General features: G+C 39.7%; 1 protein-coding gene across 1 annotated transcript; it reads left to right on the top strand.

The window, feature by feature from the left end:
• The first annotated feature begins 1,171 nt into the window (after positions 1-1,171).
• Positions 1,172-21,915, top strand: hk1 (hexokinase 1). The gene is made up of 21 exons (XM_062421679.1): positions 1,172-1,530; positions 7,916-8,078; positions 11,243-11,391; positions 11,493-11,612; positions 11,829-11,924; positions 12,125-12,224; positions 12,394-12,577; positions 12,900-13,055; positions 13,178-13,265; positions 13,411-13,556; positions 13,643-13,835; positions 13,947-14,058; positions 15,067-15,215; positions 16,693-16,812; positions 16,993-17,088; positions 17,178-17,277; positions 17,360-17,543; positions 17,694-17,849; positions 18,078-18,165; positions 18,630-18,775; positions 19,879-21,915. The coding sequence occupies exons 1-21, from the start codon at positions 1,468-1,470 to the stop codon at positions 20,024-20,026; spliced, it is 2,757 nt and encodes a 918-aa protein (XP_062277663.1). The 5' UTR covers positions 1,172-1,467; the 3' UTR covers positions 20,027-21,915.
• Positions 21,916-22,606: the final 691 nt, after the last annotated feature.

Genomic DNA, 22,606 nt, shown 5'->3' with positions numbered 1-22,606 from the left:
TTAGCACCACTGTGTCTGTGGCTGTCCTTTGAAAGTCCAGACAACAGACAACAGACAGCTGTTGTTGTTGTTGTGATGATGTCACGTCTCTCTGAAAGGGACAGTGGAGACAGAGAAAGTGTCTGATGGGTTGACTGTCAGGATGTTTGAGTGAGTGAGTGAGTGAGTGGCTTTCTGTCTCCCTGAATTATAGTAAAGCAGGCAGAGTGATTGAAAGGAAAGGCAGGTGTATTCTCTCTGCTGCTGGATTACTCAGCACTTAAGCTAGAAAGTCCAATAAAAAATATGTCAAAGCATCTGTCCTCTTATCTCTATAGCAAACCTCCATTTGACTGTCTAAACTTTCAGTCACACACAACAACTGAGAACAGAGTAACACAGTTCCTAAATATTACATTATATGATTATGTGTCCTATTAAAAGTTTATATTTTACATACACAAGACTTCACCCACAGAGAAATAACAGAGGTTTTAACTTAAATTTGCTTAATATGATTTGATCAAAAATGTAAAACAAAAACAGAGACAGCATGAGTAACAGGCGCATGACTTAAAAAAACAGGGAGATTGAGTTCATACAGCACCCTCCACCTAAACTCTGCCATACTGTGCCCTTACTGATGCTTTTTGTCCTCATTCGACATTGTTCCCCATGCAGACTCGGAAAGGCAAAAGGCTGTGGCTTTCCCTCATCTTCCTCCCAGCCTTCTGATCAAGCTGACAATTGGATGAAGAGCTTTGACTAATACATTGACCGTGTGAGTCATTTTCTTACTAACTCATGCTGTGAATGCGTTGTAACTTTATAACTTCCTTGAAACAGTAAAACACTCATTCTTTCCTCTCCTCACTTCCTTACTTCTTTCTCTGTATTTAAGTTCCTCCCCCTCCCTGCCTCTCCTCTCCCCTAATTAGGCAGTTCCCACCCTCTACCTCCTCCATCACTAGGTTTGCCTCCAAGGCGTCAGCAGAGCTGCCCATAGCTGCCCATAGCTGAAAAGAGGATGTGGCACTTACCCAACTCCCCTCCTGCCCCAAGCCACTCACTCTTCCTAACCAATGAGCTCACAGATGGTGGGCAGGGCTTATGTTCTGGCCCTCCCTGCCTCTCTCTTTCTCTCTGCCTCCTGCAGCTAAACTTGCTGTCTCACTCATGCTTCCTGGCTTTACTCACATGCAAAGACAGGGAAGAGCTGAAGAGTTAGCCACACATGAAGCAGTTCTGTCTATTTTAAACTGCACAGGATTGGACTCAGGGTGTTTTTATATCTCTTGCAGTGTGTGACAGATTGTATGTACAAAGTAGAGCCAGAGTAGAGTACCAGTATCTTTTTTTTTATCCTTTTGTTTTGGATTTTTCTCCATCCGACTATCTGTGTGTTGGTGTGTGCGTGTAAGAAAGAGAGAGCGTGTGTGTGTGTTTGTGTGAGTCTGCATGTGTGTGTGAGAGAGAACCAGGACCAGGATGATTGCGGCCCAGCTACTAGCCTATTACTTCACTGAACTGAAGGATGACCAGGTTAAAAAGGTGAGTGCTCTCTGTTTGTCCTGCCTTCATTTTTCATGTTATGTTTGAGAGAAAGTGTATGAAAGAAAAACTGTTGTGAAGAAAAAACAGAGGTTGAGAAGAGTGGAGGAGAGCATGTGTTGTAGAGGTCATTGAGTTTATTTAAATGGTCATCATTGTAACTTTAGGTTCAAGACTTTGACAGTACAAAACCTGATCTGTAAATCTTTGTTATGTGATACGTCTCTTAAGGAAGTGAAAGAGACATACAATAGTGCTATGAGAGAAGTGATTTTGTTGTTTTTTTGACTTGGTTACTGACATTTCTATTTACATAAAGATTTAAATCCACCTCGCTCAGTGAGACATGACAAACTACACAGGTTTGTATTTGTGTAGAAAGGTGTACGAGACACACGACACACGGACGTGTAACTGGTGCCATGATGTTAGTTTTGAGAGGTGTGGCAAAGAGTAGGAGGAGAGAGAAAGTCAGGCAAAGATGAAAGGACAGATGAGCAGAGGGATGATGAGGGTCAACTTGACATGAAAGAGCAAAGATGTTTCAGGGGTCATTGAGTTTCTTTATGTTTTCATTAAAATGATGCGTGCAGTTTCATTTTTACTTGGTAGAGCTGAACTGCGCAAAAGGGGGAAAATTGACTAACTGATTCAGTAGAACAAATGTTCAGTTTTTCATAATTTCTCCACAATCTTTCAGCAGTCTATCAGCAAAGCCATTGACATAATTGTCATATTAGTGTGACAACCCAACAACTAAAGTATGTTCAAGCTAAAAGAATAAAACAGTGTTGGATGAGTACAAATAAGAAAACAACTTTATTTATGCACTTTTTTGCTCATAACTGTCATGAATTAGGGATTGAAAGTATGAGTGAATATTTAAAAGTTCAAGGTGAAACAGGACAAGACTGAGTTGCACACCATGAATGTGACTCTTTCATAACTTCTCAGCTGAGCAGCTCCCACATTTAGACTCCTGCAGTGGTTTGCACCAGCTATGTGTAAGTTCCCTCCTACACACAAGAGGTGTAGTAACTTAGATAGTTTGTAACTGAATCAGTTACTAACATTTTTTGCAATACGATTCCTTGGGGCATAACCTAACAAGTTTGGATGTAAAGTCATGTCTAAGGCAAGTGGCCAATAAATGATCAAAGATAGAGTTTCATACTGCCCATTAGCTTTATGGCTGCCATCTGCCACTTGGCAACAGTAGCACATTGTAGTAAGCTGGACTGATATTAAAATGCTATATAGATAAATCAGGTCTCTACCAGAGGGGCTGCAAAATGGCTGCAGTTAATGAAAAAATGATGCTGTTTTACCATTAGTGCGTATAATTCTGTGAGTTATGTTGTAACTTATCTAAATTTTAATAAAGAATAAATCACAATTTAGTGATAATAATAACCCTAAGCCCTAACCGATTATACTAGACTAATTTTGAACTTACACACAGCTGTTGCAACAGGCTGCAGGTATAAAACTGACTAGACCTGTTTTGGTTTGCTTTGTGTGTTTTAAAGGAATGAAGGGTTTCCAGTATTTTAGATCCCAGCAGATCCCAGTACATCCTGAGCGAACATAAAATAGTGTTACTGGGCATCTAATACAGTTCCCATCTGCAAAATAGTGAAGTGAAAACTGAGTCATCACATTTGTCATCTACTAGTTATTTTCCTTGACCAACATTTGAAACTTTAAATTTCTTCATCACATTTGGCTCAAATTCTAAATTATCCCAAAGCCTTTTTTTCAACATGTGCTCAGTGACTCGCATGTGGGGCAGGGTGCCTTTTAAGGTCGCTTACTGATGATGTCATATATAATCTCCATCTGCAGATCCTGCATCAAACACTGGGGTTATTGCTGTATAAATGGAGAAAGTTTAAAGCTATCACACCACCTACTTCGTTCCTTCATTTTCCTTGCAGTCAGTAGTCCTTGTCCTCTCTGTCTTTGTCCCCCCTCCCTCTCTCTCTCTCTCTCTCTCTCTCTCTCTCTCAGAGTTCAGTCATTCAGTCACAAGGGGGTACACAAAACTGTCATATCGAGGTGTGCCAAAATTTAAATGACAGTCAATAGTGACAAAAGACATTTATCAGTGTTCAGGATCTGATGTAATACCACACACCTCCCTCCCTCTTTACTCCTGCTTTCTGCCTCTCCCCGCCTCCCTAAAATAGGCCAGCTTTGAGCCATGTGACCATAGGTGACAGGAGGAGAAGGCTTACACACAATCACACCCACACACGCTCCCACACACACACACACATTCAGTGCCAGGTGTGTAGCTATTGTGTAGTTATTCTAAGAGTGTATTTTGTCTTATCTTCTTTTTCTTACTACATTGCCAAACATACAGCTCAGAATTTGAACTGTATGTGAAAGGATACAGATATTCTCATTACTGCAGTGTGTTCAGGCAAGCTGTGTTGTATCTGTAGTTGTCAAAGTAGAGCTTCAGTCAGCTGAGTGTGTCTCTACTTCACTCAATCCACTGCAGTGTCCTTGACTGTACTCTCGGATACACTGTTGGCTGTTAGCAGGCACACAAAGCAATGTTTTAATATGTGTGTGTGTGTGTGTGTGTGTGTGTGTGTGTGTGTGTGGAAGAATTAAAGGTGCAGGAGAGGACAGTGTAGAGGACAGTATTTTTCCACATGGTGAGCCTGTGTGTGCACAACATTGTGCGCACGTACATACACAATGGAGTCAGGTTTCAACGCTTCCCCGAACCACCTCGCGGTGACAAGGAGGAGAACAGGGCATTGTTGGAAGGAGGAATGCAAACAGAAAGGAGAGGGAGAAGGAGAGAGGAGGAGGTAGTTAGGGGAAGAAATGGGGAGGGGAAGGAGGCAGACACAGCGACAGAGAGAAAGATATTTTTCTGAAACTCTGCGGGCTCTGCTGTAAGTTGAGTGTCAGAGGTGTGTTGAAGGGAAAACATGGCCTTTATAGATTCACACACACGGCCTCCTGTTACCTCACCAAGAAATGTCAGTTTGCTCAGTGGAAAAACTGGAAACACCTATTTTGGTCAATTGCTCCTGTAAAAGATGAAGATGGCTAGTTTTGCACAGTATTTGTCTGTAGGCTATTCATGTGAGCTGCAACAACTCACAGCATAGATGCGCTTCAGCTGTGTCAGGTCAGATGATAACTGTAACAAAGTGCTTGTTTAGGCATGGTTTCTAGCTGCAGAGTGCTGAGTCAAAGTACAGTCATGCAAACGTATTTCCTACTCCAGGAACTGAAGTTAGTGTAGTATCAGTGGATTTGTCTTAGTATGATATGCAGAAATGTGGACGTGCCTGCTTTTAATCCTGCCCTTTGTTACGCAGGACCAGCCTGGTCAGCTGGAACCACATTGTTATTTAAATAGACCAGCTAAAGTTGCCTTCTCATTCAATTAGGATCACATTCTTATTTTAACCAGGCCATTTAAGAAGAATCCAAGTTAGACAAGTGCTCATACTGTCAATAAACTGGCAGCCCACAGTCAAGAACACTCTTTCAAGAAATAGAAGTAAGTGGCAGTACAGTTTCCATCATCAGTAGTGATACATTCAGATCAGCAGCAGGAAGAGGCAGGGTGGTGCCAAGCTGAATATAAACAATGAAGATCAGCACTTGTAGGCACTTGCAGTGTGTAGCACTTGGCATGAGCAGAACGTGTTGGCAGCTTATATAGATCACCGTGTTGAAGCATAAAACCCAAGACTGTTTACATCAGCTGACAATTGTGTGGCTCATTGAGTAAGCAAGACAAGGCATGTTTATTTGTAGCACATTTCAACAACAAGGCAATTGAAGTGCCTTACATGAAACATTAAAGGCATTAAAAAAAGCAACACAAGGCAATATATTAAAAGACATTTCATTTCAGGGCTTATTATATACTCTGAATTTATAATTATAATATGAAATTTTTAAAAAATTGAGATGATGTTGGTGGAAACTGTTGGTGAAGTATCTCATACGTAACTCACACTTTCATTTCCTCTGGTTGGGCAGCTGGCTGGGGTCAAATATTCAAATGTAAGAACAGAAAGCTCTATTTAATCGTCTCCAGCCTGTATCATGCTTTAGCATAGAGACGCTGTGTCATATCAGGTCAAATCAGCAGGATGTTAGCAACAAAATACCAAGTAAGTGTTTTAAAATGATGAAACTTTGTGGGGCTTTGTACTTTGCAGTTAGTTAGCTATGCATCCAGTAAGTCAGTCATTCGCTTGTTTTATAGGCATCTGTGCATATTATAAATCCTTTCCATTTGTTTCTTTTTTTCTAAATTATCAAAATAATGTTATCATAAATACTTACATATTCTGAGTGCATTTTGTTTGCTTTATGTGGTTGAGACAGAGGGTTTAGTATTTGTGTGGAGTGAAAGAAAGAGAGATGTGTGGTGTTGTGTGTGTTTATGGTTTAATTGAAGTGACACATGCTGAGGCCAAGCAGGAGAGTCGGGAGGGGAGGGCGTTGTCAAGCACTAACATATCACTGTACTTAAAATGTCTCCACAAACCCCCTGACTTGACCTCAGGGTAAAATATAATTCAGGGTGCAGTGTGGACCAGTTTTACTGACATTCCTGACATTTCCTCAGCTGTGGTCTTCTGTATGACAAGAGCATGTGCTAATGAACTTTCATCCCAGAGACAGAAGACAGACATTTAGACAGAATATAGGGAATGTAACACCTACAGATAAGTAAACGGTTGTAAACTGTTCCATCCATGTTTGCTTGCAACTTGTTTATACTGTTTAAACACGACTGCACAGTTAAACGGCAGATCTTTTTGTTTGTCAAGAATACCTGTAGGTGTCCATATGCTCTATGAGGAAACTGAAGTGTGCTTATTATCTGGTAGAAAAGTGTGGATTTGTGTGCAGAAAAGTAAATGTCTCCTGATAGCAACTTTTTTATATCATAAAAAATCCAACAGATTTATCCCACTAGAAAGTCCATTTAGATGCACATCCCTTCTTGGAAGTACTTTCACACCCAAACTGGCACTGTCCTGAACCACTTACCAAACACCAGAGCCGTACAGGAAATACACTTCATGTGTTACTCTTGAAACAGGAAGTTACAACATTCCTATCTGTTGTCTGTTACAGTGAGTAATACTAGTAAATTATCACATGGGGCCATAATAGACGTCACTTCTGAGTGCATATTAAACATGGACTGTGAACTAGGCTGACCAGATAAGTATTATGTGTGCGTGTATATATATATTCTGGGAAACATTCTTAGGAAACAGACTAATGGTAATCCAGTTATGGGTCCTAACAACTGACCCTTCCTGACAACTGGAAGGGTTAATCCTTCTCAACTTCACGGTGAACCTGACATTTAACCACAGTTGTGTGTGTATGTAATATTCTGCTCTTGGTTTGTCACACTATTCATTTCATAAAGAAGCTTTGGGCTTCATGTGGTGTGATGCAACAGTAGAGTTCACCCAGATTGTTCAACATCCTGTTACTGAAGGGTCAGACTAATCCTCTGTCTCTCTCTCTCTCTGTGTGTGTGTGTGTGTGTGTGTGTGTGTGTGTGTGTGTGTGTGTGTGTGTGTGTGTGTGTGTGTGTGTGTGTGTGTGTGTGTGTGTGTGTGTGTGTGTGTGTGTGTGTGTGTGTGTGTGTGTGTGTGTGTGTGTGTGTGTGTGTGTGTGTGTGTGTGTGTGTGTGTGTGTGTGTGTGTGTGTGTGTGTGTGTGTGTGTGTGTGTGTGTGTGTGTGTGTGTGTGTGTGTGTGTGTGTGTGTGTGTGTGTCCGGTGGGCAGTTTCAGCCAGGCAATCTGACTGCTCAAAATATGAGTATGTACTATATGTCTATGAAGCATACCTAGCTGTAATTTGGTTTGACTTTTCTTAATTTGACCTATAACTTAATTATTATAGAAATGACCAATGTCGTACCCATAATAAATTCATGAGGAACACCCTTCTGTGCAATATTGCGCCGATGCCCTGATAGTGTGACTTGTCGTACTGTGTGTCACACTGGTGATGTGATTTTTATTACAGCTATTGCATCTGTGACACAACTTACAATAAGAATTAAAAAGGAAGGACAGGAAGTGGATTATCTTTATGGATTAAAGCATTATGAGATGGGAATTGAGTCATATCCGCTGCACATCATGCTTACAGAAATGAAAGACTATGCCATTAGCAAATGCAGTATGTCTTTGTTGCTTCCATTATGAAGTGAAGGTAATTAGCCTGTGTGAGAGGAGAGTGGTGTGTGTGTATGTGTGTATGTTAATGTGTTGCACATGGATAATAATATCATTGTGGTTACAAATGGATGATTAATGGTTAAGATAGTAATAAATGCTTCCGTCTTTTTTCTGTTGTTTATGTTCAGATCGATAAGTACCTGTACTCCATGCGTTTCTCTGATGAGACGTTACTGGACATCATGCAGCGGTTCCGCAGGGAGCTGGTCAAAGGACTGGGTCGGGACACAAACCCCACTGCATCACTGAAGATGTTGCCAACGTTTGTGCGGTCAATCCCTGATGGATCAGGTTAGCACCTCCTTAAAGCTAATTTTTTCCTTTCTTTTTTTTTTTTTAAGAGTCACGACAAGTCTGAATACATTATATCTCTGTATTAATGAATGCACAGTGAGCTACAGAACATCAACAGAAGTGGAAAATATAAATAGTCACATTTATTTCCTTTAGCCTGTGGGTGAAAGAGAGATCACAGAGAGAGCACACAGACTTCACTCTGAAACTTCTGGTACTGGAATCTAAACCAAGATTATTTTAGCTGCAAACCATGAGGCTACGGTGCCAAAAATGTTCCTCCATGACAACAGCTAAGTTGTTTATCTGGTTTGGGGGCAATTACAATCCTAATAGACAAAAAATGTTGTGTGTTAAACAGAGAAATGCTTGTCTTGCAGTAAATGGGTGACAAATATGATCTCTTGCTTACAATAATCTATCCTGAATTCAAAAGACCTGCTTGTTGTGGTGACAAATACCATGTAATCATTGTCCCTGTCTCTCTCCCCCTGTCATTATGTCATTTTCTGCTGTCTAATCCTAATTTACTGCAGTCATTTTGTTCTTTAAATTCAAGTGAATGTGAGTCAGAATTTGATCATACCTTGCACGTGCTGTTCTTAAGGAGGACAGTGTCCTTCCATTTAAACTGAGAGATAGCTTTTATTACCTTAGTCAGCTGAAAATTAATTGCATCAAATATTGGCGCTGGCACAATCTTTGTGTTCATCCACACACGCATCAAAGATTAGCCCTAATCCTGCTACTGTCAGAGTCTAATACAATACTAATACAATTTATATAAGTTATATAATATATATTTTTTCTAGTTTTTTGTTAATTAAATTTAATGATACAGTCAAGTATATATTTATTGACTGCTGCCAAGTGCTGGTTCAGATTGATTGATTTTAATTTATTATTGTGTCATGCACAAAGTGCCCAGCCCAAATAAAAGAATAAAGAATGAAGTTGTCAATAAATGATTCTTTTATATTATAGTTATTGTGAGCTCCATATTTCCAATAAATTTGTCACAGCTGTTATTATAACTGCTTGTTAAATTGTTGGTTTAAGGAAAGGTTTAAAATGTGTCAAGATTGTCTAAAAAAACAGTCAGGTGTCCAAATAAACACTGAATGAGGTCTTACTCATTCCTCCTGTTCATACTGGCTTCAAATGTGCTTTCAGTGTAAGTGATGGGGGCCAAAATCCAAGCATTTCAAAGTTTATCTGAAAATTATATGAGGCTTCAGCAGTCTGAATTGGTGATATCAAGTGGATATCTGTCACATTTAGTCTTTTTAACATCAAATTCCCTCTTTGTGTTTCCTTCAGACAGTGTTTCCTTGTTGAGCTGTGGTGGTATAGTCACAAAAAGAGGGACTTTGGCATTAAAAAGACTCTAAGATGGGAAGATTCTTATTGATTTTACTCATTTGGACAGCTGTTCATATTCAGTTGATTACAATCTGAAACCTCACTGCTTGGTGCCACTAAATCCTGCTCCTTTAAGCCACAGTAGCTACTGTATGTTTGGCAGAGTGTCGGGGGATGGGATTATTATTCTGCCTCTGTTAGAGAGAGCAGGAATTTGTTGTTCACCTAATAGACTGATGGTGAAGCCAGGTAACATCTTGTGATCTGCCTGTAGGGTTAATATTGAATGACAGTGTGGTTTTTGGCTCTGATCACTCTATTTTCATTGGACACAGAAATTAAAGTAAAGAACTGACTTTAAAATAACTATTTAAATGATACCTCATCTGGTGTCTTGATTCCCAGGTTTAAAGTTCAAGTTATTTACAGAAGCTAGTACTGCCAAAAGTTTGTTCTGGTCATCCCTTCTGCATTTACATTCCTTCCAGATAATTTATCACTATGTGTGAAACAAGTGAACTACACTGACCTGACCTTGCATTGTGATCTGCACAAAAGTGTTGTGGCACAAGATCAAAATAATGTGATAAATAATGTAGCAACACCGAGAACTGTTTGATCTGTAGGACATCCTGTTTGTTCTTCAGTTTGATTTGTTTGTATGTGATCACTGAGGAATATGAGTGGGAAAGAAACTGAGTAGAAGAAGGAATAGACTGTATGTGCAATCAGTTTGGGGGTACTCAGTAGTTTATTACCTCTTATCAAAGGTCCGTAAACTCTGAGTCTGATTTATTCAGTTGTAGTTTATCTAATCAGAAAGCCTTAAAACAATTAAAATGCTAATAAACTACTTACAATTTACTGATATTAAATTTACTAACAAGTAATACTATAACAAGTGACATATTTCAATATTACAGATCAGAGTTCATCAGAGTATAAACCTCATTACTCCGTGAAAAGAAATCATTTCATTCTAGTTAACAGACACAAGCTACAGCAACACAATGCAGTGTCAAGATATTGTCCTGAACTGGTTCAGAGTTAGTGACAAAAAGGGAAATCACATTAAAAGCTTCTAAAACTGACATTTAACGTAAGATAACATATAATGTTCGTCAGCTAAGTCAGTAATGAATGCAATGTGTGGATGAGTGAAGTATGTGATGCATACAAACAAAACAAAACCACAACCCATCTGGCTGGTGGAGGCCTGTTAAGATGAGAATGAGGTGAGAGTGGGAGTGGGAAGCTGCTTAAATAGGCTGAGGCCTAAACTACCCAGGTGTAGGTAGTTTCCTGATGTTCTCTCCAATCCCGCCCACTGGCTCCTGAATGAGGAAGCCAAAGCCACCTCTCAAGAAAAAAACGGGGAGAGGGATATCACAATATATACCGTACATATACAGTATGTGTGTTAATCTCAGGAGTCACCATTGGGAATAAGTTCTTGCTAAAATTGCTGCTGCTACTTATGAGCTATAGTTTATGAAAAAGCTGAAATGACAGTATGAAAGTACATCTTACCTGATAATTGGTTGCACTGGACTTTTCTGCTTAAACAGTAAAAACCTTACTGTTAACACATTTTCATTAAGAATGTCTGTCTGTCTGTCTTACAGTAATATCAGCTTGACACTGAAACCTTGATGCATTCACATAGAAGAAAATTAATTTGGCTGGAGTTAAAATGAAAAGTGTAATTCCATGGCTGGAGATTACATTTTTTCTCTCTATCTGCTGCCCTCTTTCTTCCATCTATCCCTTCCTCTTTGCCCGCTTTTTTGTCGCGACAGAGAAGGGAGACTTCATTGCATTGGATTTGGGAGGCAGTAACTTTAGGATCCTTCGCGTCAAAGTGAGCCATGAGAAGAAACAGACCGTTCAGATGGAGAGTCAAATCTATGACACACCAGAGGATATCATACATGGAACTGGAACAAAAGTAGGTTTATACTAACGCAGACAACCACACAAACAAGCGAGCACACACAGCTTCACTTGACACAACCCCTTTCTCTTTCTTTCTTTCCACCTCTGTTCCAGATGTTCGACCATGTGGCAGAGTGTCTTGGTGACTTCATGGAAAAACACAACATCAAAGACAAGAAGCTGCCAATTGGATTTACCTTCTCTTTTCCCTGCCAGCAGACCAAACTAGATGAGGTAAATCAAAATTAACGATTGATTGGCAGATTGGCTAATTGCCATTTAGTCCACTTCTTTGTGACACATTACACCTTCCATTTATCTTCTATTGACATATCTAGAGATCAGTCCTTTTGTTAATATGAACTGCCGCCATGATAAGGCAGGCTCTGCCCAACAAATCTTTTCTCACTCTCTTTCCTGTTTCTAATTGCCCGCTGTGTTTCTGTCCAGAGTTATCTTTTAACGTGGACAAAGCGTTTTAAGGCCAGTGGAGTGGAGGGGATGGATGTTGTCAAGCTGCTCAACAAAGCTATTAAGCAACGAGGAGTAAGTCTTATCTTCTGTGTCATCGACAGTCATTTTATGCCTCACTATTCAGCTCTGTAATCTGCATTCATCACTTATTCACCATGAAGCATTTGGTTCAATTCAAACTGGGATGCATAATGGCACAGATGACAGAAAAACACAGCTGCAAAAATCTTTCCTTACGTGTGTGTGTGTGTGTTTATTTTATTTTTTTTCAGGACTATGAAGCTGACATCATGGCAGTAGTGAATGATACCGTGGGAACTATGATGACCTGTGGTTTCGATGACCAGCGCTGTGAAGTCGGAATCATTATCGGTACTACAACAATGTTTATTTCAGTAGTCAAGGGACAATGAAAGCACTGTAGAAATGATCCAAAGCTAAAATAAAATTAAAGGTGTGACAGCATAACGAGCTCTGTTGTATAAAGTGAGAAAGTTAGCTGAAGGGTAAGATGGTGAAAGGTCATGTTCTGTGTGTTTAGGTACCGGTACCAATGCCTGCTACATGGAGGAGCTGCGTCACATTGACCTGGTGGAAGGAGATGAGGGCAGGATGTGTGTCAACACTGAGTGGGGAGCTTTCGGAGATGACGGCAGGCTGGAAGACATCCGGACAGAGTTTGACAGAGAGATTGACCGCGGCTCTCTTAATCCCGGCAAACAACTGTATGTCAAACCAAAACGAAATCAGAGCCTCACTCATCCCCCAAGCTGATGAAATGAGTTATTGACCTAAGAGACAACCACATAATCAGCTAATGATTAGTTGTCAGTTAAGCTGCTGTTTGTTCTAGCTAGAGAGAAAGATATCATATCAAAAGCTTTATTTCTTATACATAAAAATAAAAGTAGTGGATCACAATATTTTCAGACATCAATAATAAAATACAGTGATATCTATAGGTTGGTTTTAACTGATGATATTTAACCAGGTATTTCTGAGTTTGTGTTTCACCTACTTCTCCTCTGCTCCCTCATCGCACTACAGATTTGAGAAGATGGTCAGTGGTATGTACATGGGTGAGCTGGTTCGTCTCATTCTGGTGAAGATGGCCAGAGAGGGCATGCTGTTCGAGGGAAGGATTACCCCCGAGCTTCTTACTAAAGGGAAGATTGAGACCAAGCATGTCTCCGCCATAGAGAAGTAAGTCACTCTTCAGGGCCATGTATTTATTTACTTAATGCTGTAGTTATACGAAACAGTAATTATCACCATCAAATCATTCATTTCAAGGATTTCAAAGCTTCTCTCTTTCTCTTGCTTAGGAGTAAGGAAGGTCTGAGCAAGACCAGAGAGATTTTAACCAGACTTGGTGTGGAGCCCTCAACTGAAGACTGCATCGCTGTGCAGCATGTGTGTATTGACTTGAAGTCAAAAAAATATTGATAGATTATCTGAAATTAGTTTACACAAAGTGCCTAATTTATCTTATTCTGCAGTTCATGAAATTTGAATGTATTAGTTTTGTACATGTCTCTCGTCTCATCTTCTCCTTTAGGTTTGTACCATTGTGTCTTTCCGCTCTGCCAACCTGATAGCTGCCACACTGGCTGGCATCCTGATGAGGCTAAAGGAGAACAAAGGTGTCGCCCGACTCCGAACCACTGTAGGCATTGATGGATCTCTCTACAAGATGCACCCACAGTGAGTGATGATGAAATATTAACAGTCATGTTTGCATATATGTTTATGGACTCTATCAGCAATAAAATCTTTCAAATCTGTCTCAGGTACGCCCGGCGTCTGCACAAGACAGTCCGTCGTTTGGTGCCGGACTCTGATGTACGATTCCTCCTATCAGAGAGCGGCAGTGGAAAGGGAGCAGCCATGGTGACAGCTGTGGCCTACCGACTTGCTGATCAATCACGACAGATTGCTGAAACGCTGTCAGAATTTCGTCTGACAACCGAACAGCTGCTGGAGGTGAGGAGCGAGAGAGATGTGTAGTGTAAACATTTGTGCATGTCTATGTGTTTGTGTGTGGTGTGTAGCTGGGCTTTAAAACACTAATTAAAATATTCTTTGTTTGTCCAGGTAAAGAAGCGAATGAGGATAGAGATACAAAATGGCCTTTCCAAGAGCACTCAGGACTCTGCTACTGTCAAAATGCTGCCAACGTTTGTACGAAGCACCCCTGATGGCACAGGTGAAACACACGCTCAAAAAAACACACACAAACTTCTTCCATACACATAGGTATTCAAGCTGGCAACTTGTGACCCTACAATCTAATTTCTGGGTATAAAGAACAGCTAAGATCATTATTTAGCAGCTTAGCAGCTCATTACATCCAGTTTACAGCATGTCACATGTCTCTGTGACTGACAGAGCTGTCAGCCATTGAGCATTCCTGCTTTACTGTTGTCACAAGCTATGTTTAAAATCTGTGCTTAGAAAATAGTTATTGCAACTTCAAATACAAAATGTTTTAATTGAATACTTACAAAAATGGTTAACAATTAAAACATAAGTAACATTTTAGAGGTACAACATACATGTAAAGGAAATAGGGGTTAATTTGCAGATTTTGCAGTAGCACACATTGTTGATGATATGGAAAGTATACTGCATTATAACAGTGATATTCAAAGAATTTAGATTTTCACATTAAAGTCCATGTAAAGTAAGAATAAATATATGTTCTGAGTTTGACATATCACAGAAAAGTGTGTTGTTAACCACCCTGCCAAACATGGACGCTGTGTGAGAGCTTTCTGCCGCTAGCTTAGCTGCTAGCTCGGCTGCTAACTCAGCTAACTGGCTAACTGTAGACTGTAGTAGTAGTAGTGTGCGCTGAAAAAAAAAAATAGTAGTGTGCGCTGAATGTATTTATACCCCTACAGCAGCAGGGGCGGGTTTTTGCTAATTTTCAGGCCCACCCACTAAATCCTGAACACAGACATTTTGAAACACAGTTTATGAAACCTAGCTCCACAATTCAAATCTAAATGGTTAAAATGCTTTTTACACATTTTTGAGAAATACATTTATGACGTATTTAATGTGTTTAGAAGAAAATGGCTGAATTTACTTTACACAAACTTTAACATCCTTCTACAATACTTGTGAGCATTCTACAAGGCAGATTTTGAGGTGTGTGTTTGACGTGGTTACTACTTTACTTAAATATCTACCCATTTGTCTTCATGTCCAGAGAACGGTGATTTCCTTGCTTTGGATTTAGGAGGAACCAACTTTAGAGTTCTGCTGGTCAAGATTCGTTCTGGGAAGAGGAGAACAGTGGAGATGCACAACAAGATCTATGCCATTCCTCTAGAAGTGATGCAGGGCACAGGAGAGGAGGTGAGCGATCAGGAAGTCTTTTGACCTGTGATACAGACAGACCACTAGGGTGCAAGTCAGAAAATACAGATGGAAAGCTTTGAACTTTACCTCCTGTTACGCTGATGGTGTTGTAAAGGCTGGAGCAGTTAGGTAGGAGGTTAATTATTGGAATTGATAGTTCAGAGGTAAGCTTGTAAGTAGCTCAGGAGCAGGGATGAGGGTCAATAATTTAGAGGTAGACAGATAGGAAGGTATATTGGTTGGGATTAGCTTTGACTTGAGATTGAGTTTGAACTTAACTCATGTATTGAAGCTAATCCTGTCTGAGACCTCTGGCCTTTTTACCCTCACTCCTTCATATGTGGCTCTCTCTGGCTCCTGTGCTGCACAGGACATTAAAGTTAGAATAGATACTACAATATTTAATTGTCTGATTTCACAGGTTATTTCACTTGTTTTGCTTAATTAGACCTTGTCAAGACCATGCTTAATATAACTCCCAGTCTTCTGTGGAAGTTTGTGTAGTTTCATGTGTTTCTCTGCCCATCTTCAGCCTGAGCACAGGTCTATTAAACCAGAGGATGTGCCACCTGTCTGGCTGTGCAGGTCCTTTGTTTAATCATCATTGTAGTCAGAATTATGAATTATTATATTATCTCACAACGCATTGTTAAATGTAATGTATGACTGATGGTCATCTACTGGGAATTAACTAGAATGAAGTACTGCACAGACATGGAAAAAAGGGAGACTGTGACAGACTGACTGATTTACGAAATGGCCTGGTTAATGTCCAAAATATTTTCATATTTTTTCCCCGTTTGACACACTATGTAGTCATCTACATAGATTCCCTTAGAACGTGTATTAAAAAGTGAATGAGCAAATTATTTCTAACACAGTCATAATCTGTCTGCCCTCAACAACTTCTTCAGAACTGCCATTTACCACAAAATATGTGTAAAAGGGAACTTAAAATGGCACTGAATAATATGGTTGAAAAATGGTTGAACTGCTCCATATACAAGTTCAAACTCAACCACGTTTCTCTTTTGGTCACACCTCAGTCAGTGACCTAATAACATATGTTTTCAATTAGATGTCCAGTGCTGTTGAATATCTGCTATGGAATCACTGATGGAGGTGTGACAAAAAATGCATCATACAGAGGTTTTAATATTGATTTGATTTAACTCCTTTAGCACATGTTAAGTACTGAAGTTGTTCAGCACAGTGTCTGTGTTTAATACCTTTACTGTGTTCAACTACTCCTTGTGGCCACTGCTTGAAATAAGAATTAACTTGACTGATTGAATGAGTGAGACACACGAACAACGGACTTAACAGAGGTCCCCTAAATTCCACCTTTCTCTGTCACAGATAAGTAAAGCCTCCGGACCTGTTAAGTTATGAAACAGTTCTGTATATTTATGCCCCTAAAATATTTACCCACAGTTTCAACACATTTTGACATAACATGTTTTTCTACTTGTAGTTGTTTGATCACATTGTGCAGTGTATCAGTGACTTCTTGGACTACATGGGGATGAAGAACACTCGTCTTCCTCTGGGCTTCACCTTCTCGTTCCCCTGCCGACAGACCAGCCTTGATGCTGTGAGTCTCCACTTCCTCTCCTACTTCCCTGATATTTCCTGGGAGTCAGCTGTGTTTCAAAACCGGACCTGCTGCCCAAGGATAGAAGTTTTAGGGTACTGCGTAGTCCATAAATTGTTACAGTTACATGGTTTGCAGAACTTGACAGTTTTAGGTGTGTGTGTGCGTGTGTGTGTACAGGGTATCCTGGTGACATGGACCAAAGGCTTCAAGGCAACAGACTGTGAAGGAGAAGATGTGGTGGGACTGTTGAGGGAGGGCATCAAGAGGAGAGAGGTAGGATACGAGGAGAGGGGTTCAATTACATATGGCACTATGTACAAAGATGCAGAAGTGACTTAACTTCTTTTGTGCTTCTTCTTAAGGAATTCGACCTGGATGTTGTGGCTGTCGTCAATGATACAGTGGGAACCATGATGACCTGTGCCTATGAAGAGCCCACCTGTGAGATTGGGCTCATCGCTGGTCAGTTTATGTTGATCTTCATGATGAATCATCAGGTTTCTGTGCTGTTCTTTGTCAGTATAACGTGTCTGTCTATCTATAGGCACTGGCAGCAATGCGTGTTACATGGAGGAGATGAGGAACATTGAGATGATCGAGGGAGATGAGGGACGGATGTGTGTCAACATGGAGTGGGGGGCTTTTGGAGACAACGGATGCCTTGATGACATCAGGACTGAGTATGACCGTTCTGTGGATGACTTCTCACTCAATCCAGGCAAACAAAGGTTAAAATCCCCCCTTCACACACACATACACACCTATTATATCTACTTGTGTGTGTATTTCCTGCATTTCTATCCTTATAAATGATTACCAGTGTATGGTTACGTGTGTAGTTATGTGTGTTTTTCTCTGCCTGTGTTTGTATATCGCAGATATGAGAAAATGTGCAGCGGCATGTACCTTGGTGAAATTGTGCGTAACATTCTGATAGACATGACCAAGAAAGGATTCCTGTTCAGAGGTCAGATTTCGGAAACACTGAAGACCAGAGGTATCTTCGAAACCAAGTTCCTCTCACAGATTGAGAGGTAAGAAATGATAAGAAGGGACAGTTTCAGTATCGTGTATCATGGATTTTTTTTTTTAATTAACCTATTTAAGAGGTGTGAAAGTAACATCAGTGCTTCACACCCAGTAGAACAAAATCTGCAACAAATTATCTTTGCTTATTTCACTATTAGGTTACTGATGTTCTAACATTTCTTGTTTTCTGGTTTTCTAATGGCTCTGTCTTTATGTTTATGTCTTTTCTCCAGTGATCGATTGGCTTTGCTGCAAGTGAGATCTATCTTGCAACACTTAGGGCTGGACAGCACCTGTGATGACAGTATTATAGTCAAAGAGGTAAGGTATAGAGTGATAGATATGTGCATAATCAACCTTAATATTGAAATATATTATTTCAAATTTGTAGCTAATCAAACGAACTGCCTCACCAGAAAGTTAAATAGCTAATCCAGTTGCAGACTCAGACCATTGTTAGAAATGAATTGAATAAATAGTTATCAACATAACATGTGTGCAACTTGACCCTTATTGCACATTAGATTGTATTTGGACATAAAAAAAAATAGTGCCAGTGTTCACTGTACACTGTGAAGCCTGAAACTCACAATGCCTTTTTGTTAGCCTTGTCTTGTGAAAGAGGCAAGAGTGTGTGACTGTACAGAAGAGTGAACAGAAACATGTTAAATTATATTTACGTTCAACATTTGTGAATTGATACGATATTGTCTGGCTCAGCTAAACGTGGCGTTCACTGTCTGTTAAGTGTTGCAATAATGATAAAGGTTGTCATTGTTATACAGGTATGTGGAGCAGTGTCACATCGCGCAGCTCAGCTGTGTGGGGCAGGAATGGCGGCTGTGGTCGATAAGATAAGAGAGAACCGTGGACTGGACCATCTGGACATCACTGTGGGGGTGGACGGGACACTCTACAAACTACATCCACAGTGAGTTCAATTCATCACTTGTACAAAACTACCATGTCAACTGTGTCAACTGTCCACTGAAATGGTTGAGATGTAACCTTCAGTTGCTGGGCCATTGGAAACTGCTAAGAAGACAAGTAGATGCAAACAAAGGCAGGCTACACCAGTTCTGGACAGTGATGAGAAGAGCTGCAGGCCATTATACCTGAAAAACAAGTGTTTTTGTCAATTTGTCTAGGCAGTTTCTAAACATTTACTTTTCATGCTTTTTTAATACATAAAGCTTTGACCATCTTGTGTAAGTTTTTTGTTCTACTTTGTTCTGAACTGCTGATCACTAGTCTGATACATGTAGTGATATGCAAATACTGATGATCCATTAAGTAATCACAAAAGTTATAGTGAGTTGTCCTTTTATTGATGTTAATACATGTACTGTAGAGTGCATGTACCATGCATTATTTCATGCACTTCACAATGAGTCATGCTTCAGTTATGTTTAAAATAAACTTGGTGTGAGTTGAGTTAGGTAACACCAGCATGATAAATCCTCTCAGCCCAGCTCAAAAGCTACAGCCTAGCGTGTAAATAGATCCTTTTCACAGCAGACATTTTGAATATTCAAAGAAGGGAAAGCACAAGTGGAATAAGTAACATTAATGACCTCACTCTACTCTACTAGATGTCATTTAAATGAGTCAGTTCAATCACTCTGGTATTGTGGGTGCTCACCCACTGACATGCCTGAATGTCTGCTGTGAAAATGGCCTATTGCCTAACTTTATGTATTTACCATCATTGGTAATATCAGGAGAAAATGAACCTCAATTAATGCTGCAACATGTCCAGATGAGCCTGTTCCTCATTCAGACAGGTTTTACTGGCTCAGGGCACCTGCATATAAACTGTTGTTCAGCTTGTTTAATGTGTCACATGCAAGTTTGTCAGGATGGTCAACAGCTTTGGCTTCCTCCACCTATATACGGAGTCAGGCCAAATTAGAGTAAACCATAAAATCAATACTAAAGTGTTACATTTAGACTGGCTCTATTTTCTAATTTGGTACAACACAATACAATTCATCACTTGACTTTATAACATTGTTATTTTTTGTCTCTCTCTAGTTTCTCCCGGATCATGCACCAGACAGTCAATGAACTGGCTCCTCAGTGTAACGTCAACTTCCTGCTGTCAGAGGACGGCAGTGGGAAAGGAGCCGCACTGATCACAGCGGTGGGCTGCCGGATGAGACAGGAGATGAACAATAAATAGAAGATACGTCTTCTGTCTGGCTGTTATCTACCCTCTTCTGTGGGTTCCCCCTCTCTTCCCTCCTGCTCTGTCCTCCCCTCTATTCACCCACTGTCTCCTCTCCTCCTGAATCAAACGAGTCCAGTCAACGAATCCTGCTCCAGTAGCTGCTTTAGCCTGTCTAGAGGGAAATAGATAGCTTTTTCTGCTGTATTAAGTAGCAAAGAGTCAGGCACTATGTTCTAGTTAGATTATGTGTGATTAACCATTGTAAAATAGCAAATCTGTTAAGGTTTTAGCAAGTTTTTGTGACTTCTGAGTTTAAACTTGTTGTGGAGATTAAACATGCACATTCATGTTTAATCAGTGAGAATGTGCAGGGCAGAAAGAAGTGACACGCTCCTGTAAATCTCTTGTGAGGTGTGTTTTTGTTGCCATCTGGAGGATTCCTCTTAAAACTGCAGTCTGTTGTTATAAAACAAAGACAACAGCTGCAGTTGCAAAGTTGCTGAAAAAAGTGAATGATCCTTGCAACATGTTTAGTAGATGCAAGGACATAAAAACACAGTTTTACACCAAAGCCACCCAAGTGTGTCTGCTGTAGCTACTTACTGTCTGTATGACAAGATATAAAAGGGATATGAGGTGAAATATAAATGTGTAATGAGGTTAAAGGGAATATTTTTGCTTTAAAGTTTTTAATGTCTAACCCAGATACAGTACAATATGTTATACATACATTGTTATTTATTTTATTTTTATATTGGTATACTGTTGCAATAATGACGCACACTGAGGAAGCGTTTAAAAAAAAAAGTCCCTTCAGCAGTCCTGTACTGCAGGGCAAAATAAGACAAAAGAAGGACTTATACCAGGGAAAGCCATGTTACGTGCTGGCTGGATGTGCTTATTTGGTCTAATTTATGACAACAATCCTGTTCTACTCTATTGTACTCTATTGTAAAATATGTCCAAAGAGAACTTGTATTTTACTAAGTAGAAATCCTGTTGTAGGTACTCATCACAGCTGATTAATTATTGTTGTCTTAAGAAGTGCTGGCTAAGTAGCCATCCTCAACAATGTGTGATGTAATATTGTATGAACTCATCAGTTACTTAGCAATAGCCATGAAACAAGAATGTATGTGGTGCTAACATGGATGCCAGTGGAAGACCAATGGCCAAACTGTGTATAAGTATATAAGAACATTACAGTGGTTGAAACTTTAAGGGGATTTTAAACTTTTTCAGAAAGCTTCTCCCTATATTGCTCCCTGTGTTCCTTATGCTCCTAAAATTTCAGGAGGGTTTTTAAGTAAACTTCTGTATGGCTCATTCAAATAGCAATTTCTTGCAAATTGATGAATATTTATTTGTTTCTCTTTAATAAAAGCAAATAATCATATTTATGGTTACCATTGACAATATTCATTGAAAGATTGTTCACAGAAATGACAGATTGATTCTTTTTCTTATTAAGGTAGTGATATCCCTGTGGAGCAGGAAACTGTCATATAGCTGTTGTTGTGCAAGATGGACATTTGAGATACTACATTGCGTTTTACTGCCATATTAGTTAATCATAGTTACGATTCTGGTTCATCAGGACATGCTAGTGCCAGCAAAATCTCAAATTAATAATAAAAAGTTTGTGTTTCTGGCAGAAACAGGAGGAGGGCTGGGTGGATTTCCATGCCTACTTAGTATTCAAACTGCCATGATAACAAAAGCCAGCCTTACTTTCTAGCAGGTCCTAAACTGCCTGCTGTAAGACCCCGAAGTAGTCACAATGAAAGCCACCCCTCATCACACAAACACCTTAATCTCTTTGCTCCTGTTCACAAAACCCACACTGTTATCGGTCTAACACTGTCAATCAACCACCCTCAAATAAAGACAAACCTGTGTCATGCTGTTGTCTTTGTGCCCAGTGTCCAGCTGAAGGGCTGTGCCACATGACTGTCAAATAAAAACAGCTATTGCACACACATATGTATTCTGTCACATTTATTAAACATAACTTTTATTTAGGCCACAAAAGACTAACCTTCTGATCTGTGTAGACAACAAATACAGATGTTTCACAATGTCACTGTTTTTTAAAAGTTGTTTCAAGGTTTTCATTATTTACAACATCACGATCCCGTGAGTGTACAGTCATCACACAAGTCCAATATTTACATTTACATCCACTTCATCAGCAGATTTTACATTAATATACGCAATAGATTAAATTTCACATCAGATTCTTCTATGTAGCTGCACTTTGACTTTTTTAATCTTGACTCTACTGTATACTGACCATAAGAAAATATTAGTTGTATGAACCAGTTAAATCACAATATATGAGCTACATACTGTATGAATGCACACTGAAAGGAATAGTATTGTACAGTGGCAAATACATGCTAACAAGATGATTAAAAATGAGGGTCATCCTGCAAATTCTTGGAAATAAGGTACATTTAAGGCGGATTTCACTTGTACAGTGTCTGATAGTAGCATTGTGTCAATACTAATGTTCCATTTGCTACTGAAACTCAGATTTTCTGTCTTGTGTTTTGAAAATGCCAGGTAGGTCTGTACTCCAATTATTCTATT

This window comes from Scomber scombrus, chromosome 1 (assembly GCF_963691925.1).
Source record: "Scomber scombrus chromosome 1, fScoSco1.1, whole genome shotgun sequence".
NCBI lineage: Eukaryota > Metazoa > Chordata > Actinopteri > Scombriformes > Scombridae > Scomber > Scomber scombrus.
The sequence above is the reverse complement of the archived record's forward strand: the minus strand, read 5'-3'. Positions and strand labels throughout refer to the sequence as shown.